Source organism: Narcine bancroftii, chromosome 4 (genome assembly GCF_036971445.1).
Source record: "Narcine bancroftii isolate sNarBan1 chromosome 4, sNarBan1.hap1, whole genome shotgun sequence".
In the NCBI taxonomy this organism is placed as follows: Eukaryota; Metazoa; Chordata; class Chondrichthyes; order Torpediniformes; family Narcinidae; genus Narcine; species Narcine bancroftii.
This window is the reverse complement of record NC_091472.1, coordinates 24788964-24811575: the sequence shown is the minus strand read 5'-3', so window position 1 is coordinate 24811575 and position 22612 is coordinate 24788964. Positions and strand designations below refer to the sequence as shown.

The following is a 22612-nucleotide window of genomic DNA, read 5'->3' as shown; positions in this document are numbered from 1 at the left end:
GTATCTGGCATCTATGGGGATTGGTCGATGCCGGATAAGTGAATTTTCTGGTTGCTTGAGATTACATGGTGCATAATTGATGAACTGACCACTGGGGTGCCAATTTTAAACCTGTATCTTTTACCTATTTATTTTCCACAATTTTTTTTTTTCTCTTTGCTTGGGGCTGCCAGTTGCTTGAATTCCAAATAATAAGGATTTTACTGTATTTAGAATATGTTGGAGCTAGAAGCAGGAGGAAAAGAGAATGCATATTAGTTTGCTCATAATGTTAGAGATCATTTAAATCAGCTTGGCAAGGGCTTGTGAACCACAAGGGGAATTTCAGAAGGTGATGTTTGAAAAGTAGTGTGAGAAATAGTAAAAGCAAGTGGGTTTAAAAAGAAATAAAGGTGATGTTTTTAAAAGAGGACTGTGGGTGCAGTTACCAAAACTAAACATTTCAGCATGTTTCACAAATTTTGCATGATTTCAAATTATATATGTAATTTTGAGTGTGGCATCAATCAAATGCAGCACTTCTGAGTTGAACTGCATCTGCCATTTCTTTGCCCAGTTTCCCATCTGATCTAGATCCTGTTGTAAACCCACTGCTCAGCGTAGCACATATTTTGTGTCATCGGCTAACTTGCTCACCTTTCCACAAATATCCTGACCAAAATTACTTATGTATATTAGGAAAAGCAGGGGTCCCAGTATTGAACCCTGGGTTCTCCAATTGTTTCGATGCTCCAGAAAAACTGCCCTCTGCAGCCATTTGGACTCCTATCAGAGCCATGATTATCCAATTGGCAAATTGGTCTCTTGTCCTCCTTGTCCTGTACCTTCTGTACAAAACTTGACTAAAATCCTTATAAATAACATGAACTGCCTTGTCTGTTGTCACCTCTGTAAAAATTCCTCTTCATAAGATTGGTTAGTCATTATGTTCAAAGGGACCTTGGTTTGTGTACAATTCATTGCACATTTAACACATAATTAAGAGAAGACCCTTTAATACATTAGCCTTTTCTACAAGAGAGTTGAATTGCTGGAACAAGGAAGTCTTATTATTATTATATCATGACTTGGTGAAATTACATCGTGTATTTGGAGTCCTCTGTGCAATTTTCCCAAGGATGTGCTCGCCACAAAACAAATGCATATTAGCATGCATCCTGGGATGGCAAGTTCACAGGTGCGTGAGATTGAGTAGAGTGGAACTTTATAGAACATTCTTATTCTTAATGGACTTGACAGTGTTAAATGTGTGGAAGGCACTTCCCCTGTTTGGGTTCCCTCACTGGGTCTAGAACCAGGGGACACAGTTTGAGAATTGAGGGAAGACAGTTTAGTCAGAATTTATTGTCATGAACAAGCCACAAAATTTGTTGTGACCAGGGGACACAGTTTGAGAATTGAGGGAAGACAGTTTAGTCAGAATTTATTGTCATGAACAAGCCACAAAATTTGTTGTTTTTGTAGCAGCGTCAGAGTGTAAACATTCATGTAAATCACCTGACAAAAATAAATAAAACAGTGGCAAGGTGTTTTGTTAATAGAACAACTTTGGCCTTTACTCATATATTCCTTCCTTTAAAAATAGTACTAAAACCTCTCTACCCCATAACCCTCTATTTTTCTTTCAACCATGTGTCTTAAGAGTCTCTTAAATGTTTGAACTTCCACCACCATCCCTGGCAAGGCATTCCAGGCTCCCACAACTCTTTGTGTGGGGGGGGGGGGGGTGTTGGAAACACCCCTGATATCTCCCCTAAACTTTCCCTCTCTTAACTTTGTACCTATATCCTCTACCCTTGGAAACAAGTGCTGGATGTCTACCCTATCTATGACTCTCATAATCTTGTAGACCTCCATCAAGTCTCCGCTCAACCTTCTACGCTCTAAAGTGAAAAGTCCCAGCTCCTGCTAACCTTGCCTCATAAAACTTGTTTCCCAATCTAAGCAACATCCTGGTAAATCTCCTCTGCACCCTCTCCATAGCTTTCACATCCTTCCTGTAATGAGGTGACCAAAATTGAACACAATACTCCAGGTGTGTTCTTGCAAAAGATTTGTAGAGTTGCAACATGATCTCTCTACCCCTATTAATGAATTCCAGCATCCCATAATGGTTCATGAAAACTGTGTTTCAAATATTAATCAATGAAACATGTTGTCAATGCATGATCAACATTGTAAAAATGGATTCGTCTCGTTTGTGAATCTGCTTCAGTGTTTTTTTATCATTTGTTTGAAAATATGTGAATGAGACTTTCAAACAATTATTATTACTCCATCACTGTATTTGTGGAGTAGGGCTGGAAGATTCTTTACAGACATGATGCAAGCAATTTTTTTTTGAAGACTTTATTTAAAATTTTATAACATGAATACAATAGAGAATTACATTTAAAGAAAAATTTAAAAAAATTAAAATGGTATGATTACAATATTACATCAGAAAACTACACAAAATAACCCCCCCCCCCGTTAATTGTAACACAATATTAATAGTCTAACTTAAAATTAGTCCAGCCCTCCCCCCCCCAAAATAAAGAGTGAAGAGTTAATAAAATTAACAATATTATATATGGAAAAAAATACCCACTTACAAAAAAAGAGATAAAACTTAACCTAAAAAAATTCTAACAACAAAAAAATTGTCAATACAAAAATATCACGCTTAAACATATATTTAAATCAAACTTAAATGCATATAATTTAAACGGAGTCCACTTTAACTTATAAAAAGACATCTTATCCTGAATTGAGAAAGATATCCTTTCCATAATCAAACAAAATTTCATTTCCAAATACCACTTATCTAAAGTTAGTATATTTCAATCTTTCCAAGTAAGTGCTATACATTTCTTAGCCACGGCTAAAGTTAAATAGATAAATGAAATCTGATAATCCTCTAAACCTAAATCAATTAATGATTGCATGTTCCCTAATAAAAATATATCGGGATCTAATACAAGATGGATATTATATAAACTGTTAAAAATAGATTGAATACCTTTCCAAAACTGTTGCAATCGATCACAAAGCCAAACAGTATGCAAAAAAGTACTGGCTGTCTGATCACATCGAAAACAAGAATCCAACTTACTAAGACCAAATTTTTTTAATTTCTCCGGCGTTAAATATAGCTGATGAATAAAATTATAATTAATCATCGCTAGTCTAGCATTAATTAATTTCCAAATACTATTCTGACAAATTTCCATCCAAGCTTCTTCAGCTATTTTATGTCCTAAATCTTTTTCCAATTTCAACTTATCTTTATCGCAGTCTTTTTTACTATCAGTTTTTTGTAAAATACAATACAAATCAGATATAAATCCCTTTTTTGGTATTGAAAGTACATATTTTTCAAAACTAGATTCAGGCAATAAAATCATACGTCGACCACATAACTGTTTTACAAAAGATCTTAATTGATAATATACAAATATAGAATTTGCACTAATACCATATTTCCTTTGTAATTCGTCAAAGGAACAAAAACAACCCTCAGAAAAACAATCAGATAAATTTTTTATTCCCTTCCTTTCCCATTGTTTCAAAGTGGCATTGGAGACCGTAAAAGGAACAAGTTGATTATTATATAATGGCAATCTTCCAGAATATATAAGTTTATTTGTCCATAAATTCAATAAATGTTTCAATATTGGTACATCATAAGTTCGTAATAAATTTTTATTCCATCGAAACCAAAACTCATGAGGAAATTTTTCTAAAATAACCGCCATTTCTATCTTTACCCAACTAGGTGGGTCGTCCATATTCATTAATGCACTAAGAAATTTGAATTGAGCTGCTTCATAATAATGCTGAAAATTCGGTAATCTTAAACCTCCAAATTGAAAATCCCACATCAATTTTCTCATTGCTACTCTCGGAAATTTTCCCTTCCATAAGAATTCTCTAATCGCTTTATATAAGTCCTTAAAAAACTTTTTTTTAAAAAATAAGGAATTGATTGAAACATATATAGTATTCTAGGAAAAATATTCATTTTTATGGTATTAATCCTCCCTAGTAAACTCAAAGGTAGATCCCTCCACCTAATCAAATTGATTCAAGCAATTTTGATTTGAGTTTCCTTACACAAACATATTTAAGAAAAACTTTTAGGCTGCTATAAACCAATTTGATTCTGGCTTTTTCTGTTGCTGCATTATGTTCAGGGTTTATTTTTAAAATCAGATGTTTTATTGGTGGAAGTAAAACATAAAAATACAAATTAAAAGCACCACATACTGGAAACAGCAGATCAGGCTGCATCTGTTCACAAAAAAACTGTTCAAGTCAAGACCTTGTGCAGGCTTCAGAGTGGGTTATTATGCAAGGTCATGCATTTCTGATAGAGGAACCGAAAGGCAGACTTGTCTAAATGGAGAGAAGTTGCATGAGTGAAGTACAGGGACATCGACAAAATTAATGGCTGAACCAGAAGTGTTGCTGAAACAGGGCTCGAATAATTATAGAGGATCTTTTCCATCGAGCACACAGCATTTTTGACCCATTGGCATCAAGAAGGAAATACAGGAACATCAAAATCAGGACTTTTAGGCTGGGATATAGCTCCTTCCCACTGGCTGAGATTGATGAACTGAGTAAATCATACTAAAATATTTGTAAATTTTTTTAAAAATGAGTTTTTTTGCGTATGTATTTGCTGTGTGCATGTGGGTGTGCAGTACTGTTCGGAGAACAGTATTATTTGCATGCAGTCAGATGTTAATAAATTTGATCTTGAGGTGGTCACGAAGTCGAATAGCACAGTAGCTATTGTCCTAAGTGGATTAGAGTTATGATTAGAGAAGCCATGTTGGTATTGGTGAGGCCACATCTGGATTATTGTGCAGATAAGAAAGAATATGGTTGTGTTGGTGGCAATCCCAGGCTATCTCCCTAGATTAGAGGTTTGTTGGATGTGTATTTAGAATTAAAATAGCAAGAGGGGCTAAGGAATTTGTTTTTGCAAAGAATGAAGAAACTGGAATTCTCCACCATGATGGTTTGTGGAGGCGAGATCATTGAATATATTTAAAGGGGAAGGCAGATGACATTTTGAAAGATCAGGTCGCTGGCTCAGGGGAGAAGCTGAGGCTTGGGGCAGGATAGCTAGAGTCATGTGGAATGTCAGAGCAGGCTTGAGTCTGGTGGCCTGCTCGTGCTCCTTTTTTTGTGTTCTATTGTTTTATTTTTAATCAGTTTAAAAATATCAGACCAAGCTAAAATTGAGCAAGAAGTTAGAGCAACATCAACAATGTCTTCACAAGTAGCTCAATTAAAAACAAAACGTGGCAAGCAAGTAATGAAAGTAGACTTTAAAGCAATGGATGGAACTTCATAACATTCCCACAGTATTAAGAATAAATTTCTGTGCAATTACAGTAGTTTTTTTCACTTTAAAACAAAAACTGAATTTGTCCCTTTTCTTATTACACCTTCTCAATTAATGAACATCAAATTGTGAAGAACGAAAATACCAACTTTGGAGCTCTAATCAAACACAAATGTTAAAATAGGAAAAGTGAACAGTCATTATGGGTGAATTAAAGTGAATCTGTTTCTTGGTTTCCTGGAGAATTAACCATCCACTAGGTGGCCTCTGAGACTTTTTTTTTCATCAGTGCAGTGAAATCTAAAGCTAGAAGATTTAAAGGGCATTTTCCCTATTTTAACATTTGTTCTCGATTTATTTGCTGTTAGGTGTTTCAAAACCTCCATGACCTTGCATTTTTGCACATTATGCTTAATCTGCCGTGTTTCGGCCAAATTCACCAGCCTTTCTGTATCCTGCTGCATCTATACTATTCTCTATGCAGTTCAAACACAGCTTGTTTTGTGTCATCCACGCATTTAGAAATTGCAGCTGTTAGGTCTGCTTTGTTCATGAATGAGTGAGACAAACACCAGGCTGAGTCGAAATCAGGGTTCTTTGTTCTTTATTACCGGATTGTAACACTTGCGACTAACAAAGTTAGTCGGAGAATGCATTCTGCCGTTATCAGCAAAATGGTGATTTTTTATACCCTTGGATACATGCTTAGAACATCATCATATCATTACTTGTCCAATGACTAAAACTGTTGCTATCCTTTCCCTGCTAGCTTCCTGCCTCTCAATCCATCAATGTCTCTCTTATCTTGTAAGTACAAGGATGCATTTACATCTTGTTACAGCCCTGTACATTCCCATCTCATGATGTTTTACCTAACAGGAGTACAAGGACACCTCCCCTTCTTGTTACTGCCCTGTACAGGGTAACTCCCTACACATTCCCATCTCATGATGTTTTACCTTACAATCCCTCCTTTGTCCTCTTTAGAGGACAATCTCGCCCTGACTATGCTACCACCGCGTTACATTAGTTCGCCTATTATTGCCAAGCTCTATACGGGTTCTGTTCACAGGGCAGTTCGGCTGGTGGGCGAGGGCTCCCCCAACCCTCCTTTGCGTACACCCCCCATCCGTCACCCCGATCCCATTGCCCGTTTACAAGTTTCATCCCATTTGCCCCCAAGCAAAAAACTAGCTAACCCCCCGTACATTAGTAAATTCCCAAGTTAACATATGGTCTACAATCTAATTCATAATACTTGTTCTACAATCTGATTAATAATGTTTGTGTTACAATCAATGTTATAATATTTGGGTTACAAGCAAGGTTAAAATTATATGTGTAACAATCTAATTCACAATCCCTCCTTTCCATCACATTCCCCATCAGACTCCAGATCGATCTCAGCAACTTTCTCCGTCTCCTGTAATGTGAGATAGTCTTGCTCCACAGCCTGCACAGCTTGATATTTCGGAGGCAGTTCATCACGGTCAGCAAAGGCTCTCTCTATGGTCCTCGTAACCAGCGTTCGAATGCATGGAATACAACAACAGCCACAAGTGATAAAAATTGATACAGAAATGAACAAACCCAGCAAAAGTTGTCCTAACAATGTGCTCCATCTCCCAAACACTCCCTGTAACCAGAATAAAACAGGATTGGAGACTCCAGACTGGGCTTTTAATTCTTTCGCCAATGCCCTAAGTTTCGTTAACCCCTTAGTGAGTGATCCATCTGGCCCTGTGTTATTAGAGATAGAAGTGCAGCATAGATCTCCAAACATAGCACACACTCCACCTTTCTCTGCCGGGACCATATCAATCACTATCCTATTCTGAAGTGTCATAAGGGAAGTTTCTGACAGTTGTTGATGTATTGCCTCAACAACGTCCCTGGTCAAATTTGCAAGGCGCTGGACATTATAGTGAATAAGGTTGATCCTATTAACATTCTTATTTACAGTGATGGGAAATATTGCACTAAAAACAGGAAAGCTTTCAAACCCAGCTGCAATCTCATCGGCTAATTTAAATTCGTCCGGAATATTCCGGGCTTGGCCAATGGCATCAATCCATACCCCATCAGGGTTCCTTCCTCCCGGCCCCAAGAGTCCAACACTCCTCCTTTTTCTCCACAGCCAACTCTCTGTGTGGCGCAATTCTAGGGAATCCTCGTCTCCCTCCTGCATTTTGACAATCAGCACTGGCGCATTAAGGGTTACTAGAGCACACCGACCATCCCAGTTAGCGGGGAGCCAGTTGTACAGCACTCTTCCTCCACAAAACTCATCTGTGTAGTCATTCAATCTGCTACAAGTCTCCTTAGTTTCAGATTCATTTTTTTTTGTTATGGGACCTCAAAATCATCCCCTGTATATGTTCATGATAACCAGTAACCTGTTTGGCTGCCCTGTCAGGCACCCATGTGGCGTTTTCCCTGCTAATAGTAGGTCGTCTACATACTGAATCAGTGTAACATCTTCCGGGAGCTTTAATTTCATTAGGATTTCGCTAAGGGCCTGATTGAACAGTCCTGGACTGTCCTTATAACCCTGAGGTAATCTAGTGTATGTGTACCGATGTGCTTGGTAAGTGAAAGTTAACCAGTCTTGCCATTCCTCAGCTAAATTCAAGCAGAAGAATGCGTTTGCCAGATCAATGACAGTATAGTATTCGTGCTCCGGACTCAGAGCCCTAAGTGCTACATATGGGTCTGGGACTGGTCTCCCGATGGTCTTGGTAGCCAAGTTAATCTCCCGGAGGTCGTGTACCATCCTCCAGTCTTTTCTACCCTGTTTGGGAAACAGGCATGATGGGCGTGTTCCACATACTGTCAGGTGCCGCCCTTAAAACCCCTGACTCCATTAACCCTTCTATCGTTCCTTTAATACCCTCCTCCTGACTGGGCGACAAGCGGTATTGTTTTCTCCATATTGGTTTCTGCCCGGGGTTGGCCAATTCTAGAAATACCTCTCCTTTTATTACTCCCACATCATAGGGCCCCGTTGTCCATATATGTGGACTCAGATTAGAAAGATATTTGTCTGAGTCTCTGTGATCAATATTTTCTCCTTCTATGGCTCGGTCTCTTTCTACTTTCTCATTCACTACCTGGTCCCATGCTTCAATATTCAGTCTGACAAATTTTCCTCCCTCCGAGGTGGAATATCCCGGGATTTCTGTCTGCCTGTATTCACACCCTATCGCTTCCTTTACCATCGGACCCAGCTGTCGAGCGTGATGATCTTTGGCAATACCCAAGGTCACATGAGGCACACTTTCTACTCCTAAGCAGAACCACTCCATTTGTTCTTCTGTCATGACAACCATAGCAGCTATTCCCTCCTTACCTACAAAGATAAATGGACAATGTATCGTTTCTGTCTTCCCTTCTTTTAGAGAGTCCCACCTCTCCTCATATTCCTGGTCCGGGTGGATGGTGTAGTTTAATGTAACATGCATAGGATCTAGTGGATAATGGTAATCCCCATACCGAGGAATACTGGCCCTCCACTCAAAAAACTGTTTAATCAGCCCTGGGCCTGGTTCATCATACAGTAGCCGACTCCAGAAAATACTAACCTCCACAGAGTCTTCTGAAGCGTTAGATGGGGTCATTACTATAAACTGTCCTCCCCTTCTTATTGTATCCCCTGGGTATGTTAACCGAAGGCCCTTCTCAGAACATTGTATGGTTATTCCTAGTTTGGTAAGAATGTCCCTTGCTAATAAATTAATGGGGCAACTTGGCACAACCAGGACAGGCGTTTTAACCCTTTGTCGTCCAAATGTCATGTCGATGTTATCTGTATAGGGCTGTGTTTCCCTTATCCCGGAGAATCCTATTGTAGATAATGTTTTGCCCGAAAATGTGCTCCCTGGGGGTTTTTAATCACTGTCGTAACTGCTGCCCCTGTGTCAACCATAAATTCAATTTTTTCTCCATTTACCGTCCCCCAAATTTTTGGTGGCTCCCAGGGAGGCGTGATTTTTGATTCTCCAGGGCACCTTCAATAATCAACTTCAGCACCTTCCTCAATATAGTCATTACACTGAGGTGCCTGGACTTGTTGATCACTCTGCCACCCCCCGATTCTCTGGGGCCCATCAATGTGTCCACCCCTACCCCTTGCTCGTCCTCTTAAGTTTACTCCTCTTCCCCGATAGCCTCTCATAGAGGGTAATCTTTTTCCCCTTGCTCTCCCAGCCTCCGGACAGTTCCACTGGTAGTGTCCAGGATTTTGGCAGTACCAGCATACTGCATGTTCCCCTCTATACATTGTACCTAGCTGTCTTTCCCAACCATTTCTTACTTGGGGTCCCGGATTTATCACTGGCCCCATGACCTGTGGGACTATCTGTTGGGCCGCTAATTTAACCCCTATATGTTCTATAGCTCTCACCAATTTATCGGTTGTTTTGTCCACCTCCTTCTGGGACGCACTTTCTGACTTAGCATGCTCTGATTGACGATGTCGTTTGATTGCATGTGTCAGGTGTCTTTTCCACAAATCCTCTGACATTGTCTCTAATCCCACAATGTCCCTTAATTTTGCTTGAACCGTAGCAGGTAGTCCGTTTATTATCCCATTACGAAAGTGAGCCCTTCCTAAGGGGCTGTGGTCGGGTCTTTCTCCAGTCCCTGTTTCCCATAAGTCCCATGCTCGAGTGAAATACTCGTGTGCAGTCTCTCCTTCCTTTAGTTGAAGGGTTACCAAGGCATCCAAACTATAGGGTGTAGGAAATGTTTCTCTAAGTGCTTCCCAAAATTTATTCCGAAGTGGGTTAAATTCTATTTCATCCCACAATTTACTGCTTCTTACAATTTTCTCTATTTGCTTCAGGGCCCCTTCTGCCTTTAATTTTATCATGATAGTTCTGACATCTGCGAGTGCTAATTGTTCTTGGCAGGTTTCTCGCTCAAAACAAGAAATCCATGGACTAGCCCCATTACTCAACGGAGGTAGTTTTTTCATTAAACTCTCTAAGTCCATTCGTGACCAGGGTACATATTTTTGAGTTCCCCGTCCCGTGATCAGTAATGGGCATTGATATCTCAATTTTGGGGATTTCTGCTCCTTCTTTACTCTTGGCATGCATTTATTTATCCCACCTTGTTCTGACTCTTCTTCGTCACTGTCACTGTCCCTATCAGCTTCCAATGTCTCAGGGTCAAAGGTATATTGGTCACGTTCATCTCTAAGATAATCTTTTCGGCCATAGTTTAGTTGTTTCACATCTTTCTCTTTTGTTCTAACTATGTCCAGGTAGGCATGTCTATTTTTCTCCCTCCCGAGTCTTTTCCTTTTACTTTCCTCCCATGGTGGATCGTATCTCGTTTCCTCATCTGTACTACACTTTTCATCCTTTACTCCTATTACCATTCCTTCAGCTTTAATTTCTCCTGACAGTGTTGTAGTTATCTTTTCCACTTCCTTAAATACACCTACCATTAATTCTTTTTGATCCTCACTGATCTGCCCCAGCACATTAATATCTCTGTTTAAGTTTTTAATGTTATCCTGAACCTTTTTCATGTTCCATTTCTGTATCTCTAACTCCTTTTCTATTTTCTTGGACTCCAGTGGGGTCTCTACATCTATTACTCCCCCTTCTATTTTTATTAAAGGGGCCTGTACCTCGTCTGATGTGTCCCTATTCCCGAGGTTCTTGTCACACCCCAGTGTCTCAATATCTGGATATAAGGGACGTGACTCCAGTGTCCCATCTGGGGTGCCAGAGAGAGAGAGAGAGAGAGAGAGAGAGCATAGCGAGAGAAAGAGATAGAGAGGCAGATACACAGAGCACAAGAGATAGAGAGAGAAAATGCCTTGCACTGGCCCCACTGGGAGAAAAGTCTTCAGATTAACACTTTCGTTTCAAAGGTTTTAAAAGGTTCTCATCCTGTGATCACTGGTCTGGATCAGATTGGGTCTCCCACCACTGGGAACTATCACTCCTTCCTTCCCTCCCAGCTCGAGTGAGCTACACGTCAGCCCACAATGTCTGCCCTGATCCCGCAATGGTGGGGGTGCGGGAAAAAGGGAGGGAGAGAGGATAAAACAGGATCCCATTTGATGCGGAGCTTGAATTGTGGGCACAAAATTAAAACCAAATTGTATTTTTCTGCCCTGCCCAACCTGGGGATTTCAGGGCAGCACCGCCACAGATTGGGATTGGGAGGGGGAGTGGGTGAGAGAGGAGGGGGGGGAGAAGAGAGAGAGGGGGAGAGAAGAGAGAGGGGGGAGGGTGAAAGGAGGGAGGGAGAGAGCAAACCCGGACACTTCGTGGCTGGAAACTGGAAACAGGCACTTTTCCTTTCCCTTCTGTGTTTTGTTTCTTCCAGCTTATCTAAGCCTCTACGTTTTAAAATTTTTTTTTTTCCTCACCTGTCAGGAACATCTCAGTGCCCCCGGGTAACCAACCCCTCTTCCTCCAGCGGTCTACACATTTTCGGAGCATTTTTTGTTTTTCCAATGCCGCATTACTGGTATTTCGCTCCTCTAATTCCTGATTAATTTCCTTAATAACTTGGTCAAAAGTCTTAGCAGGCAACTGTACAGCCATAGCTGCGGGACCGCTTTCTAATGCCTGTTTTAATTTAGGTTCTTGTCCGTTTAGGGGATCTATGTCAACGAAAATTGCTTTTAAAAATGTCTCCTTGCAAGCTGGATGACTAATATCTTTTAAAAGAACAGTCTCTAAGTCTTGTCCTCCAATTGACTTCAGACTGTCCTGTATACTCTGATTGCTCGTTTTCCACTCTCTGTTTTCCCAAAGGGGTCTGAAAGTTAAATTACAACTAGAAAACCAAATATTTGGGCTATACTTTTGTCCTGTTTCCCTGTACCAATCTATGAATTTACGTAACTTTATCTCCTTGGTGATGTTGGGAATACCCTCATTTAACTTATCAAAAGTATTTCGAATAAACTGGGTGTCTCTTAGGAGTTTGTCAACTTTTTCATTAATATCTCCTACCTGATCCGGACACAGCTGTCGCAGCCTTCTGTCGTCGTTCTTGTTCACCAGGCAGGCGTCCCTGAGTACTTTTTTTGTTGTCTCAAGGTCTCTAGTGTCTGCTGTGGTATTCCACCACGGCGAATTGGGGAAATAAATTCTTAACTTCTCAAGTGTACAGACATTATCATACCTACCGGACATTTATAAGTCAGTCTCTCAGATACAATTGAGGCCAATAAGCCTGAACCTTTGTTTTCTTTCAAAGCCCAACCTTCACGTGGGAGATTTCTCCTCTTAATAACCAGTTTAGGGCAGAAAACTCAGGTCCTCAATTGTTTATAGACCACCTTCTCACTCTATTGGACTTTGCAACGACACAATAAAGACTTTTAAACTCTAGTAGTTTCTTGCGAAGCACTTAATAAATGTCATTCAAACACCTTAAGGACTTTTATCTTGTCTGTAATCACTTACGTGTTACAATCCTGGCATGCGACCTTCAATTGTGGTCGTCTAATTTGTCCGATCTCCAGTTCTTACTGACAATCATAAAGATTTTAAAAAAAAAAAAAGAGAATTTTGTTAAAACAGGCTTCTCTGGACCTTTTTATCAGCCGGCTGAGATGATTGTCAGAAAAAACAGAAACCGTCGTCCAGTGTTCACTCACCCATCACGTCGGGGTCACCAAATTGTTAGGTCTGCTTTGTTCATGAATGAGTGAGACAAACACCAGGCTGAGTCGAAATCAGGGTTCTTTGTTCTTTATTACCGGATTGTAACACTTGCGACTAACAAAGTTAGTCGGAGAATGCATTCTGCCGTTATCAGCAAAATGGTGATTTTTTATACCCTTGGATACATGCTTAGAACATCATCATATCATTACTTGTCCAATGACTAAAACTGTTGCTATCCTTTCCCTGCTAGCTTCCTGCCTCTCAATCCATCAATGTCTCTCTTATCTTGTAAGTACAAGGATGCATTTACATCTTGTTACAGCCCTGTACATTCCCATCTCATGATGTTTTACCTAACAGGAGTACAAGGACACCTCCCCTTCTTGTTACTGCCCTGTACAGGGTAACTCCCTACACATTCCCATCTCATGATGTTTTACCTTACACAGCTTGCACCTCCAAATCCATTATTAATTTGACTGTTACACTATAACTATCCCATTTTCCACTGGGATAATTAAGAGCTCCCATTATAACCTCTTTTATCGTTCATGTGCTTTTTTTTGTCATCTCCTTGCACATTTGTACCTCTGACTCCTACTTATGGTGGTCTTTTGAATATTCGGAGTAATGGTCTCCCTGTCGCTTCTTCATCTAACTAAACAAATTCTGTCTTTGATTCTTCTCTCCCCAGTTCTGCAATATCCATTTTAATCTCTTTCTTTCCCTTCTAAACACTTAGTATCCAAAAATATTTAACGCTAATTCTTGCCCCCTTTTGAGCCAGCATTTTTTTTAATCACCACCATATATTTCCAAGTGGCTATGTATTCACACATATGCCTGTGTCGTAAACTGAATTTAATTGTGGCTTTTTTCAATTTGCCCCTGTAAATTGTTATGGTAACTAACATTCTGTAAGCTACTAAGTGGTGACACAAAATTAATTTGACTCTATCTGGTGCAGTCGAGATTGAGTGATTGTGTTTGCGTTCATAGTGTGCAGGAAGCATTAATTTTATCAAAGATCTCTTAATGCCTCTTCTTATGAAGGTGGTGGATCAGGCTGCAGAGACATGTACCTTCCTGGAGTCTTTCTCAACAGCAGTTTTTACAGGGATCCCGATAAAGGATAGGGATCCGTTGAATCCCTCCTCCTATAGGCCCATTTTCATTATTGAATGCAGATTATAAAATTATAGCAAAAGCATTGGACAAAAGCATATTTGCCGAAGTTGACAAATCTAGACAATCAGCCAAAAATCATGTGCAGATTACTCAATATATAATACATCTGGCACAATCGGGGGTGGATCCAGGTGTGGCCGTGGCATTGGGCACGGAAAAAGCCTTTGACAGACTGGAGTGTGATTTTTTTTTTGTTCAAAGTACTGGAGAAATTGGGATTGGGGCAATCATTTATTGATTGGGTAAAAAAGCTCGACCGTAAACATCAATCTAAAATTATTACAAGCAGCCAGATGTCTCCAGTGTTCCCGCTGGGTAGATCCAGTAGGCAGGGTTGCTCGCTGTCCCCTGCATTGTTTATATTTAGCTATTGAGAAGCCACCCGACGGGATCCAGAAACAAAGGAGCTCAAATTGGGCTAGGAGGAGCATAAAATTAATTTCTTTGCGGATGATATTTGACCGACCCATGGGGATTGTTTTCCAGGCTGGGGACCACACTGGAAGATTATGGCAAGATCTCTGGGTACAAGATAAATTTGAATAAAAGTGAAATCCTGCCTTTGACAAATGAGGATTTACAGACAGTGCCAACAAGGGGCTCAGTTTAAAGGGCCACAAGAGGGCATTAAGTATTTGGGGATAAAAGTAGATAAAGATTTGAGTGATTTATATAAACTCAATTATCTCCCTTTGCTCTGGAAGATTGAGGATTTGGTTAGATGGTAGGGTTAGTTGCATTAAAATGAAGGTGATGCCAAGACTACAATATCTATTTCAGTCTTTACCCATTCTGCTGCCCCAGGGCTTCTTTAAGATACTCAACGGATGTGTCAGAAAGTTCTTATGGAATGGAAAAGTGGTTAGAAACTCCATGGAAAAATTGACTTGGGCCTATAAATTGTTAGGCCTGAAATTGCTGAATTTTAAATAGGTGATGCTCCCTCCTGGGCACAAATTTGGGCTAAACACAATAGGAGAAAAGATAGCAGGAGAGTTCATATATAAATGGGACACAATATTGATATCAAAGAAAACAGATGATCCATTTTAAAACATGTAATTCAGACATGGCATAAAAAATAAATAAATGCATTGGAATAAAGGTGTGGATATCTCATAAAGTGCCCTTGACCCAGAATAAATTAATACCCATGACTCTGGATAATAAAATCCTGGACACCTGGTGCCTGAAGGGGATCAGGTGTATCGAGGATTGTTTTGAGCAAGGGCATCTTGCGTGATTCGAACATCTAAGAAATAAATATGATTTGTCCAATAAAACTTTCTTCTGCTATCTTCACTGAAGACCTTTCTTGAAGAATAACTTGGGACCAACTATGGCCCTGCCTGTGTGTAGTGACGTGGAAATTCTAATTCGAAGGGGGAATACATGCAAGTTCATCTCTATGATGCATCTCCTATTCCAAACTGAGGGCCCAAAGCCAGGCTTACACAAGTTTCAGGAAAAGTGGGAGACAGACTTGGGCACAACAATCCACGAGCGGTGCTGGTCAGACTGATATGACAGCAGTTATTCATGCCAGGCACAGATTGGTGCAATATAATTTTCTGCATCAATTGTACCTCACACCTCAAAAACTCCATAAATCAAAACCAGAAATTTCAGAAATGTGCTGCAGATGTGGCGAGGTGTTTAGCACCTTTATCCACTCCAACTGGCTACGTACAAAGGTGAGATCCTTCTGGGTGTATCTGGGAAGCATTTGGAAAAAAATTGCAAACATGGATTTTCCACAGGATCGGAATTGCAGCTTCTGGGAAACATCAAGGATATGAGTTTCAAACTGTCCAGATACCAAATTCAGTGGGTGAAGGTCGCTTTTTTGGTAGCCAGGAAGTGTATAGCTGTCACGTGGAAGTCCGACTCACAGCTAAATATTGCACAATGGAATACGGAGATACAGAGTTGTATTCCCCTGGAGAAAATCATGTACGATTTAAGGAGAAAATATGACACATTCATTAGGGTATGGCAGCCTTATCTGCTGCTTGTAATAATTTTAGATTGATGTTTACGGTCGAGCTTTTTTACCCAATCAATAAATGATTGCCCCAATCCCAATTTCTCCAGTACTTTGAACAAAAAAAAATCACACTCCAGTCTGTCAAAGGCTTTCTCCGTGCCCAATGCCACGGCCACACCTGGATCCACCCCCGATTCTAAATAGAACAAAAGGTAAAAATCCATAGCATTAGTGGAACAAAGGAGATAAATGAAGTGGGTCGTGGCGCAGATGACATGCTTTTGTTTTGTATCTTTTTCGTTTTACTTTGTGTTACTTTGGTTTTATATTTGGTTCCTCAGAGGGTCTGTAACTCTTTAGACTTTTGGTTCTTTATGTTTGGTTAATTTATATAATCTTTTCCATCTGCCGTTAAGGTATGGGAGGAAAGGGAGAGGGGTGGCGGTGAGAAAATGGACCTTGAATGTAATATATCATTGTTGAGAAAGATCATATTGTTTTGGATTTGTGTGAGTCTTGGAAAATGAAAAATAAAATATTCAAATAAAAATTTAATTGAAGATTTCTACCTGTGATCTTGGTTTCACATTTTGCAATGTCCAACTCGATGTTTGTTTGACAAAATTGTGTTCTATCATGATTTTGCAGCTTTATAAAGGTCGAATTAATGCGACTAGCCACGTGATCCAACATCCCATGTACGGTGCTGGACATAAATATCGAACCCTTCATTTGCCCATTTCAACCACATTAGCCGAAGTTTTGGACCGTGTCTCAGGTGGGTTTGATGCAACATTTTAGTGCAGACACTGAAGTCCAATTACAAAAGTCTGCAGACTTCAGTGACTGAAGTAAAAAGGCAATGCAAGAGAAATTCATGTTGCAAAGATAAAGAATCTGAACCAGCTTCTCTTCACCCTTCATCAAGGTCTGAGCAAAATGTAGACAGGAGCCTGAACGAAAGGGTGGAGGGGGCACAGTCCCACAGGCAGGAGGTAATAGGTGGATAAGGGAGGGAGGGCACACCAGCTAACAAGGGGAGGGGGATGGCTCAGTGAATGGAGAGGGAAGGAGGTAGAGAGCTGGAAGAAAGAAGGCAGAGGGATGGGGAGTGGGCTAGCATAATGATACTACTCCATGAATTGTGACATTTAAATCCCTGATATTGTTAGAGAGGTTTGTCATTAATTCTAAAAAAAGTCATTTCCAATATTATAGTGGACAAGATGCAAAGAATCAATCCATTTAGAAGTGCATGTGATCTCTTCATGGATTTGCAAAATCTTGTCTTTCCTTTCTTTAAATTCGAGCACCATGCATTGCATTCTTAATTAAGGTGAAAAAAACTTAAAATTCACTTTGTATACATCTATATTAGGCTGGTGCCAGTGTGCCGCCGTTAATTTGACAATTTTCATTTAGTTTCTTTCTCCAAGTGTTTTTTAAAAAGAATAGAAAATGTTGATGGACCATGATCTAGCTAATGGATGTCGCTTCATAACTTGGCAATTCCTGCGCAGATTGATAGAAACCGAGCCTCATTAGTTAATCACTGGAGCACTTGTCATATAGTGGACCAAAAATGTTCAGTGTGCCATTTTCCCATGACGCTCAGTGGCTTAACATTGTGGCTGATGATCGTAAAAAAATTTATTCTTTAAGACCTTTAATTTAAAAATATGGTTACTTGTTTTATTTGATTTAGTCACTAGAGCAAAATTATTGCAAATTTTACCAATACTTTGTTAGTATCATGAGCTGTTTTGATCTCTCACCATTATTCTTTAAAGTTTACTATTTCCTGCAAGATAAGGGAATAACAAATTAACCTAGAAAATGTAACCAGATTGTGCCTCAGAGTGATTGAAGGACAGGCCTTTCTTGTTGGGAAGTGGAAGTAAAGGAGAAGATTGTTATAGTTATTTTCTTGACATTTATTTTTGATTTTTGCACACTAGATACACCTAGTATAACAGCTAAATTGATCAGTGAGCAAAAAGAAGAAAAGGAGAAAAGGAACCAGGAGGAGAAGGACAAGTTAAAGAATGATAATGGCTTCCAAGATAACTACAGCGTTGTTGTCGCTTCTGGTAATGATGCATGTGGGCTCGCCCAGTTTTGCTGCTTTGTTTTGAGTTCTTCATCCCTGCCAGATAATGATTATATCTTTACATAATCCAGAAAAATATTTCAATTGAAGGCAAATTATTTTTCATTTCATAATGGAGAATAATCATTAATTTCTGATTTACTGTGAAGTGTTTCTTGGGGCAGAATAAATATTATTTCCAGTGAAGAATATATATTTCTTCAGACTTTTTTTTTAAAAAAGGTTGTTAAAGGACACTGTAGTGAAATATTTATTTGAAAAGTATATTTGGTTTTAGTGTTAAAACATTGGTTTTATGTTTAATTAATTTAGCTTCATTTACAGTTTTGTTCCTCCAAATGAGATCTCTAGGGCCCAATTTGAAATAAAGTGAAAACATTAAAGTGGCCACATTAACTAATCCAGAAATGTCTATTACAAATTGATTCTTGCATAATTTGAGGTGGTTTCACTATAATTACTTGAGTTTAAAGTACAGATCCACAATATATTCCATAATCATCTTATTTCTTTTTTTCTGGAGGTGTGTGGGCACTTCAGTGCAAATTGGTTCACCTTGTCACATTGCTTGGCTTTGTTTGCATTTTTTTTTCATCTGTTTTTTTAGAACATAAAACATTATAGCACTAATGTTGATGTGGTGACCAATAGAAACTTACTCAACAAACTAAAGCTTCCTTTCCTTGTACCCATAACCCTCTATTTTTCTTGTATCTATGTGCATGTCAAAGAGTCCTTAAAATGTCCCTTTTGTGTGAGCTTCCACCACCAACACAGCAATGAATTCCACATTCCCATAATTTCCTGCTTTTCAAAAAAAAAAACCATACCTCTGACATATCACCTAGATTTTCCTCCCCTCACCTTGTACAGATATTCTCTGGTGCTTGCTACTCTTGCCCCAGGAAAAGGTGATTCCTGGCCACCAATCAATGTCTCCCATAATCTTGGAGACCTCTTAAGTCACCTCTCTCATCCTTCACTCCCCAAAAAAAACTCACTAGCTCTGTTAACCATTCCTCATAAGAAACATTCTCCAAACCAGGCATCATCCTGGTAAATCTCCTCTGCACCTTCTCCATAGCTTCCACATCCCGCAATGTGGTGTTCAGAACTCCAAGTGTGGTCTTACCAGTTTTATAAATCTGTAACATTACCTCATGACTATTGAACTCAATACCCTGACTAATGAAGGCAAGCATACCATAAGCGACAATGTACCTATGTTCTTCCACACTGTTAAGAATCCTGCCACATGTATACTGCCTTCATATTTGAAGTTCCAAAACTCATTCACTTCCACATTTTATCCGGATTGAACTCCAACTGCCAGTAATAGACATTGCTGGATTAGTTAATGTGGCCACTTTAATGACCTACAACATCTCCAACCTTCGTGTCACTTGCAAACTTACTGGCACATCCCTCTACTTCGTTGTCTAGGTCATTTATAAAAATCACAAAGAGCAAAGGACTCAGAACAGGCCTCCAGGCCGAATATGTTCCATCTTCTACTACCCTTTGCTTTTACAGGCAAGTCGATTCTCAATTCTGAATCCATATAGCCAAGGTTCCATGGATGCCATGCTTCTTGACTTTCTGAATGAGTCTTCCATGGGAGACCTTATCAAATGGCTTACTAAAATCCACGTTCCTCAATCTACTGCACTTCCTTCATCAATTTCTTTTGTTACTTCCTCAAAAAACTCAATTAGGCTCATGAGGAATGAACTTCCCCCACAAAGGGCCATCACACTGGCCATCCCTGACCACACTCCCCTCACAAAGCCACACTGACCATCCCTGAGAAGATTATATTTCTCTAAATGTTCCAAAATCTTGTTCTTAAGAATCCTCTCCAATAGTCGGCCCAGCACTGATGTAAGACTCGCTGGTTCATAATTACTAGGATTCTCCCTACTCCCCTTTTCAAACAAGGGACAACATTTGCCATTCTCTAATCCTCCCAGTGCCTCTCCTGTGCCCAGGGAGGATGCGAAAATCATTGCCAAAGTCCCAGCAATCTCTTCTCTCGATTCCTGTAGTAACTTGTGGTACATCTTTTCTGGTCTTGGGGACATCAATCCAGCACTTCCTAAAGCCACTCTTGAAAGGGCTTTTCATCAGTTAGATTTTGGGCACCAAAGGTTGGGAGCAAATATACCACAGTCAAGTGTAGAGCAGCATTTCACATCTTCTGGACCAGTTTACTTAACAGTCTCAAATATTTTGTGTCTCAATGTGATTCTTGCCTCGCTCTCTTGTTGAAATACAAGCTTGTTCTCTGTTTATCTGCCTGCAATCATTTTGATTGAACATATTAAATCTGTTGTGATTATGTGGTCATGCTCGCTATAGGCTGGATTGTTTACTGAATGTATTTCATATAAAAGGAAGTCCCCACTTTTCTGTTACTTGTGTGTTTGCATTCACCAGGGTTTTCCTTCTATTCAACCTTGTGCATTAGCCAGATTAAAAATAAGAATTGGTCCCTGGATTAAGCTCTCAGCAATTTTGCTTCTCGTCTGAATGTGTTTCAGCAACTGCAAACTAGCACCGAAGGATGGCTCAAAAGCATTTTCAGGTTATCATCGAAAATGGATTTAGTGAATGTTTTACAGCTCCATATTTGAAAAGCAGCCCCTTTAAGCTCGGAGTAAGAATATTTGTGGCAATGGTTCAGCATTTTAACTTTAAAAAAAAGTCTTTCATGTTTCTAGATGCCATTCATTAGTATTTTCTTTCCAAGTATTGATGTTTGGTTGCAGTGGAGGGGACAGGAGTTGAATGGTTCTGTATATTGGTAAATCTAAATCTTAATTTGAGGATTTCAGTCATTGTGAAAATCCATATGTGCACAGTATGTAGATAAGCATTATGCTCTTTTAGTACTGCTTATCTGTGCTCAGGTTGTCATCTTAAAAATAGTGAAATTTTTTTGTTGATTTTAAACACCATATCTCATCAAAGAATTCATGCTCTCCAGCCTCCATCAAGCCATCAAATTTAGGTTTGAAGTAAATGGAAACTTTTATTTTGATTTGTCAGGCCTCAAGTCCCAGTCAAAGAGAGCTGTTTCATCTACACCCCCACGACCTCCATCCAGGAGAGGAAGGGTAATGACTGATAAGATAGCAACAGCTTCCTCAGCGACAGAATCTGCTAACAAAACGATTAGCGTCCCTGTGTTCCATCTGTACCACAGGCTTTTACTAGGTAAGTAAATGCTACTGGAATATTATTAATCTGACATTGGAGCTGTTTTGGTCGATACAGATGAAATTAAAATGTAATTTTGCAACCTTTACAATTCCGTAAAATCACAATCCTTTACATGGTGGAAGCTTGCCCCTCAGATCTCCTTTAAATTTCTTTGTTCTCACCTTAAACCTATAGCCACTAGTTTTTGGCTCCCAGCCCAAAGAAAAAGCCTCTGACAATGTAGTTCATCTGTGTCTCATAATATTATGAACCTCAAGGTACCCTTCAACCTACCCCTCAAAGAGAATAAACACAGCCTTTCCACTAAATTAGCTGTAAAAAAATAAGATATTGCTGAATTTTGAAGGTTCATCCCTTTCCTCAAAGGAAAATTAATAGTTGGAAGTGAGCTTTCCCATGTCAAAGGTCAAGGCTACACTGGATCAACTACGTTGGGTAGATCGCATCATTCATATGTCTGATACTGGACTCTTGAACCACATGGGAATTCAAGGTTGTGTTATGAGCAGAGATTACCAGATGAATTGACGAGAAGGCTCACACAAGTGCTCAAAGCCTCCTTGCAAAACGACTGCATCACCAGTGATTCCTCGTAATCTCTGACCTGCTTAAAATTATACAGATCGTTGAGAAGATACTGAGAATATAAAGTAAATGTTCATTTTAGCTGCTTGTGGGACTCGCTGCTTTACATTCCATCTTCTGTGAAAGAGCTTGTGGTTTGCATTTGTGCTTCATTAGCCAATAGGGTATGCTAAACAGGAATAATTTTCCATGATTCCTCAAGGAATTATTATAAAATAACATTCTGACAGAAGGCATGTAATCATAAGATGAATCTCTTTCTTTGGCTTGGCTTCGCGGACGAAGATTTATGGAGGGGTATGTCTACGTCTGCTGCAGGCTCGTTGGTGACTGACAAGTCCGATGCGGGACAGGCAGGCATGGTTGCAAGGGAAAATTGGTTGGTTGGGGGTTGGGTGTTGGGTTTTTCCTCCTTTGTCTTATGTCAGTGAGGTGGGCTCTGCGGTCTTCTTCAAAGGAGGTTCCTGCCCGCCGAACTGTGAGACGCCAAGATGCACGGTTGGAGGCGAGATCAGCCCACTGGCGGTGGTCAATGTGGCAGG

General features: G+C 39.7%; 1 protein-coding gene across 1 annotated transcript in view; it reads left to right on the top strand.

Annotated features, from left to right (window-relative positions):
- birc6 (baculoviral IAP repeat containing 6) overlaps nt 1-22612 on the top strand; it is a gene marked incomplete at its 5' end in the record, with an annotated part of 290465 nt that overhangs the window by 173986 nt on the left and 93867 nt on the right. Inside the window, 3 exons of the mRNA XM_069936120.1 lie at nt 16802-16931; nt 18112-18243; nt 21312-21479. Coding sequence (XP_069792221.1) covers nt 16802-16931; nt 18112-18243; nt 21312-21479 — 430 coding nt within the window. The remainder of the gene's footprint in view (nt 1-16801; nt 16932-18111; nt 18244-21311; nt 21480-22612) is intronic.